We start from the raw sequence: 14,095 nt of genomic DNA, 5'->3' as shown, positions 1-14,095 counted from the left end.
TGTGCTTGTCTTTTCTAGGAACAAACTTTTTTGTTTTCCTGATAATGCTTTTATGCTCTATTACAAAGGAAGTCCTCATTTTGCTTCTTCAATAAGAAATTATAAACCTATTCTTTTGGTTTGAATTACCTATTACCTAATAGCAAAGGATGAAAAATAATCCTTCAAGGCAGAAAGTTTTCCGCTACCATGGCATTACAGTTCTTGGCATTTTTCTCTCTGCCATCAAGAACAGAAGCATCTGCTTGGTGGGGTGTTTAAGCAATACTGGTGGTGATAGTAAGTTACTCTATCCCTCTGCATTCATTTTCTATCTAAGCCAGTAGGAATGGATACCATGTTTTTACAGAACTACTTTGAAAAGTCAGCTACCTCATTGTACAGATGATTCCCTGTCTTCCCCCGCAGCCATGTATCTAAACACAATATTGGTTTATTCAGGGTAAATGAATATACATTGTTTGCTATCTGAATTATCAAGCAATAACCATAGAAAAGCATCTGGCTCTTCTACATACAAACTTTCTACAAATAAAGGCTATTAGTCATGGTTCTGCTCTTTCTCTCTCTCCTTGGCTATACTACTGGTATCTTTTATATTCTACATCTCTAACTTAAGAAGCAATCCCACTGAAGCATAAACAGTAACAGATGTTTTCATGTTACTACCAGCTGCTTTCTGACATGATTTTCTAAGAAACAGAAAATATTACTTCATTTTGTCAGTTAAGAATAATGTTATTAAATGTAGTTAAATTATTTAAACAGATTCACAATTTGTGTTTGTTTGTTTGTTACAACTTTACTCACATATCAGTACTTTTACTTTTTTTGTTGCAGAATTATTTCCCCAAGCAGATTGCAATAGTGTTGAATGTGATCTAAGTTTAGTCTTAGGTAATAGCAAGAGTTATCCCTTATTACCTCTCACAACATTCTTTACTATGATGCCTGCCTCCTTTACTTGTGCTGTGTTGCCTCTCTGCCAATCTTAAACCTAACACTAGATGGCAGTATGTATGTAGTTAGTTATTTAATTGTTTCTCTTATTTTTTATTTTTCCTGCTGCTGACTGGTACAAAGGGATGTGAATATACCATTGCTGTCTCCAGTAAGGTATACACTGAGAGTGAAATATAAGTGAAGCACCCCAAAAAAAATGCACGCTGGATGGAACTAGTAAGAGTCAATACACCATTTCCATTAAAAATGGTTGTATCAGTAAGTAAGGAAAATTCTGCAAACAGCCAGGAATTAAAATTCACTTTTAGCTATAAGATCATTTAGCTTTTAGCTGAACTCCAGTTGCATGGCTTCTTGAATGTCTCAGACCTAAATATGTATCCTTCAGGTACACAAAATCTTGAATAACAGAGGTAAACTTTTATTTAAAACTGTAACAGCAGTTCTTAACATAAAATCAACTTTCCACAGACATGTTTAAAACTTCTAATTTTTTAAGTAGAATTATATTTCTTGATTCTATTTTTAAATAAAAAGGCAAAGCCTCATAATTCTCTAATATGAAAAGCAAGTATTGTGGATATCTCCTGTTCAGCAAAGTATAAAATATTTAAGAAATCTTGTTTAAAGTGGAACTAAGTTAAACAAAGGTGGCTTTTTTTGTTTGCTGGACTGCGCTGCTAGCATGAAAAATAGGAAGTTGCCATTCAGCCTGTGACAGTAATTTCACCATTTAAAGTTTGTTTCAATCACATGTAACTTTAGAGAGGAAAAATAATTAAAAAAAAAAAAAAAAAAATCTCTGGTTCCATTCTGGTTTCATAAAAGCAAAGCAATTCTTAATTTTGCATGTTCTACCAGGTACTTTGGGATTATTTTTTTTCTAGTGATTATGTTGTCTACGGATTAAGCAACACAAAAATAAAGTTCAGTACATAATTTTAATAAAGCTGTTCTCTGTTAAACCAGAGACTAATTTAAAGTTGTGTTTTGTTTTGTGTTTTGTTCTTAATTTAAAACTCTTGCTGCAGTTTTTATCTGAGGGAAGTTATGCATTAAGTGAAAGAGCCAGCTGTAGCAAGGCAGACTGCTGAGTATCTTCTGGGATCCTAACACTATGTGTGTTTGTCTGCACAGAGCCACTGGGGTCCCAAATTAACCTTCTCTAGGGCTATGTTTTTTGGTAATTCAGACAAAATTCTTACCAGAACTTTCTTGTTAGCTTGGAAATTTCCTACTTCAGGGGTCCTGCCCAGCACTCTGCAGTATGGGATAACTACTAGCTTGGATGAAGGTAAGGACTGAAGATAGTCTAGATTTTGATGGACACTTCTGGAAATGGGTTTTTATTTTAGTTATTTAAAATAAATTAAAAAAAAAAAAAAAACTAAGGTACCTTGTCCTAGCTCTGGAGGTATATCTTGTAAGGAGAGACATCAGAGCACATCCTCTTCTCAGCCTTTAAATGAGAAAGCTCTTTGATCCACAGACCAATTTCTGCCCTTGGTGATCTTGGTGATATCCACAAGTTTGTGGAAGCAAATAACTGCCTGTATTCTGTCCCTTTATGCATAGTATGTGCTTTGGTAGCTCACAGGCTGTAAATACTAGGCCACAGTGAGACAGTGATTGTCCTATTTCTCAAGGCAGAGAGCTTCAGTTTAAGCTCAGCATCCAGGTGGTAATTTATCCAATTTTGGTGGACTTTGTGGTAATGTATCCAATTAACATTTCACGTTTAACACAATATCAAGCATATTGCATTTTTTGGGAAGGAAAAGGTAAAATAGCTTTCATTTATTGTAATCACAAAATATGCAAGGACTGAAGATGATAGAGAAGGGCTGACCTGAGTTATAACTGGCTCACACGCCTCGTTTCCAATTAGCATTGCTTTTAATGACTTGAAAAAGTTGAACAATGAGGTAAGGTTGTATATTGTCACCCATCTTCATTGTAACAGCAGCAGCAGCAAGAGTGATTCTGACGTGGACAAAAGGTTTGACTACCTCTGTTAGAGTTTTTAATTTCCACTTTAATGTCAACAGATTTTTAATAGAATCAGCTGCTTGTTTTGACTTTCTTACTACAGAAGACTAGTAAAAATAAAAAATAAAGTTGCAGCATCCACCTACCATAATAAAATAATCCTTTAAAAGACAGTATGCTTTTTGGTTTTTGAAGTTTATGCTGCTCTCTGCAGAAAGGCAACCTTAAGTGAAGTTGACAAGATAGCTGTAGATTGAAAAGATTGCTGATAATCAGAAAACCTTAGATGCGGTGATGAAGCAAAGAAATATCAGCTCAAGTAAAAAGCTGGTAGGCCAGGGTTATCAATGAATATTATTTAATACAAACCAAAGTCATCCAGAGTCAGATGTGCATGTGCAGCATAACAGTTATCTTAAAGTTGATTTTTGTAATTTGCTGCTGGTTATAAAATATTTTGTGCAGTCCTTCTGTACAATAAAGCTAATAAAAATAGTAACACGTGCTTGCCCCTTTTAGATACTTGACCTTTTCTCCACAGTCTACTTCCATATGCCAGAGAATCCTGTAAACACAGTCCCCAATAAAGACATATACTCCCTTTGCAACATTCGCTGTCAGAGCAAATTTCTACTCTCTGTCAGATCCATGACATAGGTTATATTCATCTACTCCACAGGAAGTCTGAAGGATTTGTCATTCTGCTTCAGCTCCAAAATGATTGCTTTGCATTTTGGAAAATAACACAGTCCCTGAATGCGTGTTTCTTCTGGAGGACAGCTCTACAGGGAAATTTAATAGATGAATTCTCCCTTAGGAACAGGCTTCTATATGTTTTAGTCAGAAATCTATTTTAGAAGCCACAAGTGTATATTAGGAGCTACGTGGCTAAAGATGGCTTATTAATCACCATGTGTTTTAACTGCTGTGAATTTATATTTTAAGCGTGCCAGAATTTAAAAGACTAAAACATCCTACTCCTAGTTTAAAATGCCCCTTTTCTTCCAGTTATGCAGAAGTTATGACATATATTGTACTACCACCCTTTCAATAGATGTGTTTAAAAATGGAGAGTTAGCAAAAGACACCTACTTGCTTCCTGGACGTTGCACCCTGTGTATCTTCCATTTTGTGAAAAAACTAGACTCTGCATTTAGTAAATGGGCGAGCTGGGGTTTCCAGTCCTCTGTGTGCTGTACACTTCAGCAGCTCCATAAACTGGTAGTTCAGGCACTCAGAGAAATTGCCTGCGTGTGGAAGAGTTCTCTGGAGCAGGACTTCCATTTCTACCTACTTACACTACTATTAAATAAAATAAAATGCTACACTGTATTCTTTATCCTATATAATGCTGGTTGAAGGCTTCAAAGAATTAAAGTTGGTTGTGTGAACCTAGACATATTCTTAACTGAAAACTGAATTATTGTACTCCTGTCAGAAAATTATCCCACTGTGCTAGCAGTGTACAGAAGGCACTCTGTGGCAGGGAGGTGAGGGTTCAGGTATTCCAAATACTTGAAGTCTTGGCAGCTTGACTTCAAAAATATATATATTATATAAAACTTTTTCTGATGTCTCTTATTCATGTTTGTGTTCTACAAAAGCTCTATTTTCCCAACTTAATAAAATTTAAAAATGTCCATGTGGACAGAAGAGCCGGCCCACGAAGAGGATGTTCATACAGACATAGCTTCTATTCCTTGTTATTAGCTGTTTCTGAAACACATGAAAAAAAAAAAAAATAACGTAATAATTACTTTAGAATAGGTCTTGATATTCAATATATCCCACAGGAATTCCATATTGAAGTTCCCCGGAAGTACCACAGCATGAAGGGGCTAGTTGCTCTTCTCCAAAATCTGTAAGGATGTTCTGCGTGGACTTGAAACAGCCACAAGCAGCTTCTGGCTGCTTCCTCATCCCCCATCCCATTCCTACAGTCTTCCTCTTTTAGGCATTAACATCGCTATGTGAAATCCAGTTATGCTGGGATGATTTTATGCTCCTTCCCACCCTGCTGCCTGTTCTCTTAACAATGTTTGAAATCGCTGGATAGCTTTGGTCACGCTTGACACAGAAGCAGAGCTCTCACAGAGATCAAACTTAAAGTAGTCTCGTGTAAGAACAAGAGGCAATGGGTACAAATTCAAACGAGATTTAAACATAAGAACAAGTTTTTCTTACAAAGACCCTGCAAGGATAGGATGGGAAATGGGACTTGGGGTTCTTGTAATGGATGGTGGTACTGCCACAAGGCTGGGGAGGGAACACAGGGGAGGTGGATTTTTGCAGGGAAATGCAGGTGATAGGAAAGAAGGGTCCAGCTGCAACACAGAGGCTGACAATTTGTATGAATATTGCAAATCCTTTTAGTGGTTTTGAACTCAACACTCACATAGTGTCACTAAGCATTCCTTTGTTCAGAGAGGAGCCTTGGTTAGTTTTAGAGCACTGTTTATTTTGTACTGTGATCAACTCATATCCTTTCAGTTATCTCCTCTCAGAGGCAAGACTTCGAATGCTTTTGATCTCTCTTAGAGCAAGAATTTTTTCCATTCCCTTCAGCAATCTTGCTTCCCTGCCCAGAACCTTGTTTTAGTTCTTCAATATCCTTTCAAGATGGAAGAATTGCTCCTTTACACAACAGCATCCCAAATTTAAAGGCTTGCTGTTCCATTCTTAACAGTGTTTGCTTTGCTCGCTCACAGCTGTTCACTGAGCTGTATGCACTCGTGTGCTCCTATCCTCTGAAATGTGTTACAGAGACAGCAGCAGGGCTGCTCTTTCTGCTTCTCTAGAAATATTGTTGGGGAGAATGTTGTCAGGGCAGGTAAATGCAGAAAGGGAGTATTTCATCAAAGCTATAATCATCGCATGATGAAATCTCTTACTCTTCAGAAGCAGGTTCTGTTTTGTTGTTTTGTTTTGTTTTTGTTTGTTTGTGTTGTTGTTTTGTTGTTTTTTGTTGTTGTTGTTGTTTGTTTTTCTGAGGTTTTCTGGAAGCAAATAAGTGCTTTGCTGAACTCACAGCACAGAAAGAGAATTCTGACCCTTTGCAAAAGTTTAGGGGTAAGATACGAAAAACCATTCAAGTGAATAAACTTTTCCAGACTTCACAGACAAAGCTATATGGCATAAAATTGAAGACCCTGCAAGAATATAGCTGCTGACAGCCAAAAATAGCTTTTTTATACAGTCCAGCTTAAAAAAAGTAAAAATATACAAGTGATAAACTTTTAAATGGATGAGAAATAACAAGGAGGTGAGTGCATTTTTTAGTCACTACGTATCTAATTCTACTTGAATAATCAGAAGGTCATGAAGGCATGTATGCTTGGGCCAAACTGTTTGGCCAGCAACCTACTGATCTTCTAGGCTGCGATGTTCATGCTGAAAAATGTTTTCCTGAATCCCGTGGCGAGTGGAACATGCTGGGTTGCTACAGTTGGTGCAAATGTGTCTTTCTCCACCAGCCACAGAAGTTGGCCTGCAAAGTGCTTTCAAATGCACATTTCTGGACCTGCCCAGCAACACTTCTGAGTGTAGGGTCCTCAGTGAATATTGAGGAAGGAGAAATAACTTTTGCAGAAATACTGTGATGATGGAAATGTGAATGTAATTTCAAAGTCTGATGGAGGCTTAGTCCTGTTCCCTCACCTTCTTCTCTTAACTGGTGTTTTAATTCTCTGAAGGCAATTTATTTGCCCAGTGTTTTTTCCTTCCCACCATGTGACTGCGTTTACTGTGCAATGTGCTTTCACCCCAGTGCTACACTGCTGATTTCAGCTGGTAATGAGAACAAGGGGATCTAAAATGAATGTCCGGCACAGGATGGAAAACGCACAGTGGTGTTAAGACATTAACCCATAAAAACAAGCTTGGCAAATAATAATGAGCAGAGTCATGATTTTAACATTGGTTTCTGTTTTCCAAGACTGTGTGCTACAATCTAGCATTCTTTCCAAACAGGGAAAATATATCACTGGTAAGACTCATATATTATATGATGACCCATGAAAAGAGTGGTAGCGTCTTTAGCAAAAAGTAAAAATATCTCTTAACATTAATAAAAATATTTATGTCCCTCCCTCTTTCTTGTCTTAAACTGCAAAAAGCAGCAGCTGTACCCCACTGAGGACAGCAGAGCTTTTCTGTCTCCTAAACAATAACCCATGCAGTCCTTCCCTCCTCTGTCAACATACCTATCTCTGTTGCTGCTGCACCATCCACAGCTTCTCCTGTTTCTTCTTCTTTTGTTTCAGGCCCTCCACTTACTATCTCACTGAGCAGCTCAGTTTCCACCTGTTCTCCCGTCTCACCTGGGAACAGTAACCATGGAGATCAAATTAGGATCCACTGAAAAAGCACCACAGGCCCCAGCTCCTTCCTGCACACCTGATTTTGCTCCTTCAGCTCTCCAGTGCCCTTTAGAGGGGCACAGTGTGGAGGTATCAGCTGAACTGATCAGCCAGGATGCTCCCCATCGTTTCCCATCATCCAGGTACACACATGCCTCATGCCTGTGAAATCCTCCTGACACTTTCATAAAGTGCCCTTGACGCTCTATTCAATATACATCATAAGCATGATCACTATTCAAATTAATTTTCCTAGGTAATGGATTTTTTTTAACATGTGTGCAGTTTTATTTGCAGTTGGAACAAAACAGTAACGTGCCATTCTGGCTCAAACTGTGCAGCGGGGAAGCTACTACATAATTAATCTACTCACACAGCTACTAAAGGAAAACAAAAGTCCTTATGCACCACAGCATAAAAAAAAAAGAAAATTTCCTTCTTCATCACATACCTCACAGGAAGAATATGTATGCAAGTTAAGACACTGGAATATTACTTCTACCTTGGTACAAATAAGAGGAAAACTCTTTTCCCCAAAACATTGCTTGCTCACCCTTCAAGCATCATGGAAAGCTCAGTGGACAAAGCCCAATAACTGATCCCCAGTCCAGTTGTGAGCATGCTTTCATGTAAAGAAGGTCCCACTACATCATTCAGGGATGCTGTTCTGCCGCCAGTGCTGCACCACAAAGCTTATAGATGGTGATTAATGACACTGGAGTTTTCAGCCAGGTGGGACCATGTGTTTTGCAGGTAAATCATTTACTGCTTGTCTAAAACAAGACTTAATTCCAAGTGATAGATCTCCATTTTATCTAGAAGAAAAGCTCAAAATTCTTTTACAAAGAGACACGGGAGAGGACAAGCCAATGCCCATCTTCAGCTACTGGGAATTGGATTTATGTGGCCATTTCATGTGTGTGCACAGCAAAGCCACGGGGTTAAGAGGCAGTGAATGCAATGGCTTCTGGGCATCCCATAGAGAAGTCCTTCTGCATTTTGGACTTCTTCAGGGCAAATGTGGAGTGAAGAAGGCTGCTGCTATCTCGTTTCCTTGCAGAGAAATGCCTCTCATGTGCTTCACCTGCTTATTCCCTGAAGAACTGCTCCCCAAGGAAGTATCTAATTCCTCAGTGAGCTGCCTTGTACCATTTAGGAGAAAGTTGATTCCGCCTGTGAGGTGTTCACCTTCTGCATGTACAGACAGAGACACACGTCCTGGGGGCATTAACCCAAAGCAGAGTACAGCCTGCAATCTCTGGCAATGGGCATAGCTCCCGCTAAAGGTCCCTCTGACAGCTGCCTGGTGCAGTGGAGATCCCTTCTGCCTCAGGCACGCAGCCTTTGTCCCAAGCTGGTCATCTCCAAGGGGCTTTGGAAAGCCCAGCCCCATGTCCCTCCAATGCTGTCTCTATTCTGCCTGTTTAATAGCTTGTTTAGGACAGACTGGATATGCCAAGGGTGCACCTAAGAACTGCTTTTTCCTCTAGAGACAGACGTCCAGCCCCCAACTTCATGTGCACAGGGACGTTGCTTTAGAGTTAACCCAAGTAACTAAGGAATAGAGCTTTTGGGCTCTGCAAATACAAAGCATTGTGTCTGAGCTACACAGAAACACAACATTGAAAGAGGGATATGGTGGGGCATCTTACCCGCTAAGAACACAAAGGTTGTGAAATGAAATAGCAGAGAGAATGGCTGGAAATGCTGATTGAATTTATTACAGCTTGGACTTGCGAGTCTGAGGCTTCCCCACCCGTGCCTTATTATGCTCTACATCGTACAGACTCTGTGGGCCAAATTCTGACTTCAGGAGCTCACATGAGGCTCTCCCTAAACTCAAAGGGACCCCTTGATGTGTCTCTGGAGGCAGAATTTGGTCTCCCGAATTTACACAAGCACAAATATTACCCTCAATGAAGTGGTCCTCTTCAGTAACATGCGCTTTGTTGACGATTTCCACTACAGAGCTGTCACTGCCCTCTACCAGCCCACTGTCCTCCGCCGGGTCTGGTGGCAGTGACCCAGCATCTTCTCCCAGCGTTGGTGGTGGTGAAGGCTCTGTGCTCTCCTCTCGCCACACAGACGGCAGCTCAGAGCTCTCCTCCGACCCCACAGGCAGCGGCTCTGTGCCCTCCGGCTCCTCCCTGTCCCGAACCGAACTGATCTTCTCCTCCTCAGCTGGGCTCACAGCCTCATCTTTGTCCCCTGGCAGGCACTCGCCTGGGTTGGTCTCCTCAGAGACAAGACTCACTGCCTCTGCCAGGCCGAGCTGGGTTTGGTCAGCTATGGTCTCGTAGTCGTCTGCGGTTGGGGTGTTCTCACCTGGTGATGCTGTTAGACACAGCAAGGAAAAGAAAGAGAGTTACAGATAATGGATGAGTGGCCATTTAGGTTAGACAAGGCCTAGACTCAGCGGGGACTGGGCCACACAAGCAGTACCTGTCAAAGAGCTCACACCTACAGATAATACTTGCTCACTGGGGCTGCTGCTCCTGCAGGACAGCTCTGTTTGTTTTTTAATATTAAGTTACTATTCATATTCCTCTGTCCAACAAACCATTTAATGACAGGAAGGCTCACCTCAAGAAAACTTCCACTCCTTTTGTCTCTCATCAACTCACTTAAAGCCTTTCTGGCAGACAAAATTTATGAACAAAGACATGGTGAAATTACTCTGACAGGCATTTAAGGATGAAAGTTGAAGACTCAAATTGAGCTATACCTACCTATCAGACTGATTTAATCCCTTTCTGATTAAATTCAGTTTGACACGAGCTTGTACTTGACCTTGTCAGAAGGAATGTCAGGATGGAAACACTGGGAGGTCATGCACAAAATTTGTTTAGGTAATAATTGCAAGATCTGGATGAATTGCATTTTTGGGGAAAATCATTATTGTAGTATCAAAGGCTGAGCAGAACTGTATGATTTTTCTTATACACAGGCAAACACAGTGAAGAAAAATGTAATACATCTCATTTTTTTGGAGGCATTCAAGCAAATCAGTTAGGACACTGGCAAGGAGCAAGTCGCCAACTGCAGCTCCAGCTGGGTCCAGCCATCTCCCTCCACTCAAAATTCAGAGCCTCACACTCCCTCGGGGACAGGTGACTTCAGATGCCCTTTTCTGACCATTTAGCACCTACAGCAGCAGTCAGAAGAGAGCAGGCACTGAGCTGCTTTTGTGGTCTTAGTCCTCATTACTGGCAATGTAATTAATCTGTGTGCCAGCTGGGTGTCAGCAAGGCTGACAGCCACAGGGTAGAACCCCAAGTCCTCGATGCGTTTGTTGGAAATGTTATTAGGGTATTGCAATGTGCTGTGTTATGGTCTGCTTATAGTATTGCATGGGGATTATGCGTGTTACAGTACGATCACACAATAGCTCAACCTGTCAGCTTAACTCCTCTGTGTGATTTTTTCCAACCGGTAATGTTTTAAAAACAAAAAATGTGAAAATTCTAAGAATTTGAGGTTGTGGTTTAAAGAAAGGAGTAGACAGGGTTTTCAACACCTCTTAAAGGCACGAGAAGAACACAAAGTCAATGAAAGGCCCATTTACACACCTCGGATTTGTGGCTATGTAGAGGTACGGTTATGTATAACACAACACAAAGAAAAGGAGGTAGGATGAGCTGCGTAAGTCAGTGTCCTCTCTCCGTGGGTAGAGGGTTTCACAAAGCACATTGCTGCTCTTTTTAAGCCTGCTACGAGTAATTTCATCAAATGACACAGCTCTTGTGATACAGGATACAGCAAATGTGTTACCCCGTTTACCTTCTCAAGATCTCTATCACACCTTATCTGCCAGGTACAACTTTCCCTAACATGAAAGTCAATGTGGAATCACTTTCTGCAAACAGATAGCTAGTCAAAGTAACAGTAAATAAACCTTAAACTTGGCAAGAGCCTGCTCGCAGTGTTTCACAAGAAGGGCTCCTTCTGTGCACAGAGTTCTGGTGATTTTAGGCTTATGGTCCATATTTTCCAAAGGGATCAGTGAGAGCACAAGTGTCCATCCACTGTTCAAGTCCCAACAGCTTCTGGGTCCCCAGCATCTTGTCAGAGCCACACACCTCGAAGAGTCTTATGTTGGCTACCCTAAGCAGCGACTACCTATGCCAACAGACAAGAGGCTTGATCTTTTCACGTGTTATTTTTTATCCCTTTAGACACTTCTCATGCCTTCATTTTGCTTAGTACAGGTGGACAGGGAGCATAGAAAACCCACAGGCAGAAATAAATGAGACATGAAAACTTGCTGTTTCTACCAGTAACAGAAACTTAACTCCACAAAAACAGTAAAAAATTACTGGGAGTTTCCTGCAGCTCCTAGAAACATCAGCTGGTCCTCTCTTCATCAAGATATTTTTTATAAATTGTATTATAAAATACTCCCATGCAATGTGAGACTTGCACTGCTGGAAAGCCTTGAAGCATTCTTCTGCTCTCAATTAAATGCAAAGAATTCTCTAATACGGAAAAAATGAACCCCCCTGGTAATCTGTTCAATACCTTCATCTGCAACAGGAATGAAAATTGTCTGGCAGTCAGCATTCTTAGGATGCCTTATTGTTTTGTTTATAAACTATAGTTTTTGTTTTGTTCATAATTTATAATTTTTATTTTCCCTGCTGTAGACAATTTCAGCTGGAGGAGCAGTGAAAAAGCACATTGAATTTAAGTGAACCGCAGGTACAATATTTTACCTTTGCCTTCTTTCTTTCCTTTTGAAAGAGCCTCAAATTTTTCTGAGTTATACATCAATGGAATGAAACTAAATACATTTTTTCCACTGGCACATTCAGAGAAGTTTATTTCAAATTCTCTTCTCCCACTAAATTAAATTAGAAAACAACTAACATATCCGGCTGGTAATAAGAGTCCAAATAATTGAAGTATTTCAGATGTAATTACAATTAATTACACATTATCATGACATTAGCTTATGTATTCAGGACTTTAAATTATTATACTAACATGAATAAGACTTTAGACAGAATTCTTGAGGTACTCAGAACAAATAACTTCAGTTATTTCCCTGAGCCTTTCAGCATTCCTGCACAAAGCATTAATATCTTTCAGCTAGAGGACAAAAAGGCAGAGGAATTCAGTACATTGACCAGGTGAACAAGACAGCAGGTACAATATGAAAAGATTTCTGATGATATTTTCCACAAGGCTGCCTGTATGCTGTCTCTATAGTGGCACACACAGCACTCACCCCATGCAACCTGCTAGCACCCCTGCAATCACAACAAACCGTAATATTGCGAGGCAAGAAACAGAAAATAAATACACACGGAAAACTTGGATGCTGCAGCCAGAAGAACAGCAACAGAAGGATAAACTTGAGAATACGGGAAAGAAACGCAGCAAAATGAAAAGCAAACAACCTGTGTGCATCCCCAGGACGTACCCTTTTGGAGAGCTCGGCATTGCTATCTGCAGCGTTTGGGTTCTTACAGTGAGAGCTCCCCAACCCCCTTATTATTATAAGGGGGGTGGGAGAGATCCCAAACATGGGATTTGTGAGGGATTATGGAATTTTTCTAAGGTGTTATGGAAAACCTGAGGGGCTCTTGAGCTCTTAAGAGCCTCTCGGGTTTTCCGCAGCACCTGTGGGAAACGGTGAGCATCCCGTGCCCCAGAGACCGACACCCCCGTGCTCCTTGCCCCTATTGCCCCCCACCTTGTCCCCTAGCCCAGCTCACCCCGCAGAGGCTCCCCGGTGCCAGGGGGGTGCTCTTGGGGCCGGCTGCGGGCGCTGCTGGAGCAGCCCATGGCGCTGGAGCCTCTTCCCAGCTCCAAGGGGGCGGGCGGTGCTGGGGCTGGGTGCTGGGGCGGGGACAGGGCGAGGACGGGCTGAAATTGCCGCTGGGCAGAGCAGGGAGATGGAGCCGGGGGGGTGAGGAGGTGGCTGGGGCTTGTGGGCTTGCAGCAGTTCCTCTAGGGGCTGTGGATGAAATGCTGGGGATAGCAGAGAGGTTTAAGCGCAGGGATTCCTTCCCTTAGCGATTTTTTCTGAGTGACAGCAGCTGGAGGTCTGGTGAATTTAATCCTGCGTCTCTAAAACTCGCTGGCACACTTTGAGCTGGGCTAGCAGATCCATATGTGGACCCATCTGCCAGGTAGGAGGGTCCAGGGTCTTGATAAGGATATCAGACAGACTTAGAGACCGTGCTCATGTAGGAGAGAGCCGTGAATCAATGATCCCAGAGATGCTGAGGCTGGCAGGGCCCTCTGGAGCCACCTGGTGCCACCCGTGCCCAAGCAGGGACACCCAGAGCAGGGTGCCCAGCACCACGTCCAGGCAGCTGCTGAAGGGCTCCAAGGAGGAGACGCCACAGCCTCTGGGCAGTCCCAAAAATATCACTGCGAGTGACCCAGCATGATGTTGGCAGATGGAAATGCTTCACAGCTCTCCCCTGGACAGGGCGCCTCTCCACAGGTTTCCTGCCATCTCTAACCTGAACCACCCTGGTGCTTCCCTAAAGGAGGGCAGTAGCCAAATAGCCAGAAAATTACCATTAGCACTACACAAACTAAACAATCATCTTGAATGAGTTATTTTTATAAAGGAAAACATTTCATTTTATTCAGAAATATATACTGGGATATTAAAATAAAATGTAAACTGTGAGTGTTCAGTGATAGCCGTATCTCCAGAGGCAAAGCAAGGAATGCCTATGTCCTATTTACTCAGGTAAAAATACACTTCCATAAGCAACCTTTGTAAGGTCCTGGCAATTTTTAAGTTCCACAGATCAGTGCTACATGGT

The 14,095-nt window shown here is 41.5% G+C and overlaps 1 protein-coding gene across 1 annotated transcript; it reads right to left on the bottom strand.

Annotated features, from left to right (window-relative positions):
- Positions 1 to 3,060: 3,060 nt before the first annotated feature.
- Positions 3,061 to 13,105, bottom strand: ERICH5 (glutamate rich 5). The gene is made up of 4 exons (XM_082755326.1): positions 13,028 to 13,105; positions 9,222 to 9,644; positions 7,155 to 7,271; positions 3,061 to 4,668 (listed from the first exon to the last, which is right to left on the bottom strand). Exons 1-4 carry the CDS (start codon positions 13,095 to 13,097, stop codon positions 4,646 to 4,648), a joined length of 633 nt encoding a protein of 210 aa, XP_082611452.1. The 5' UTR covers positions 13,098 to 13,105; the 3' UTR covers positions 3,061 to 4,645.
- Between the last annotated feature and the right edge of the window lie 990 nt (positions 13,106 to 14,095).

The sequence above is a fragment of the Aythya marila genome (genome assembly GCF_965140915.1).
Source record: "Aythya marila genome assembly, chromosome: 2".
NCBI lineage: Eukaryota > Metazoa > Chordata > Aves > Anseriformes > Anatidae > Aythya > Aythya marila.
This window is presented reverse-complemented; position numbering and strand designations above follow the sequence as displayed.

Coding starts and splice junctions, on each gene's coding strand:
- ERICH5 (XM_082755326.1), bottom strand. CDS start 13,097: ATGGGCTGCTCCAGCAGCGCCCGCAGCCGGCCCCAAGAGCACCCCCCT. Junction 9,645..13,027: donor CACCGGGGAGCCTCTGCGGG/GTGAGCTGGGCT, acceptor TGTGTCTAACAG/CATCACCAGGTGAGAACACC. Junction 4,669..7,154: donor TGCAGCAGCAACAGAGATAG/GTATGTTGACAG, acceptor CATGTGTTTCAG/AAACAGCTAATAACAAGGAA.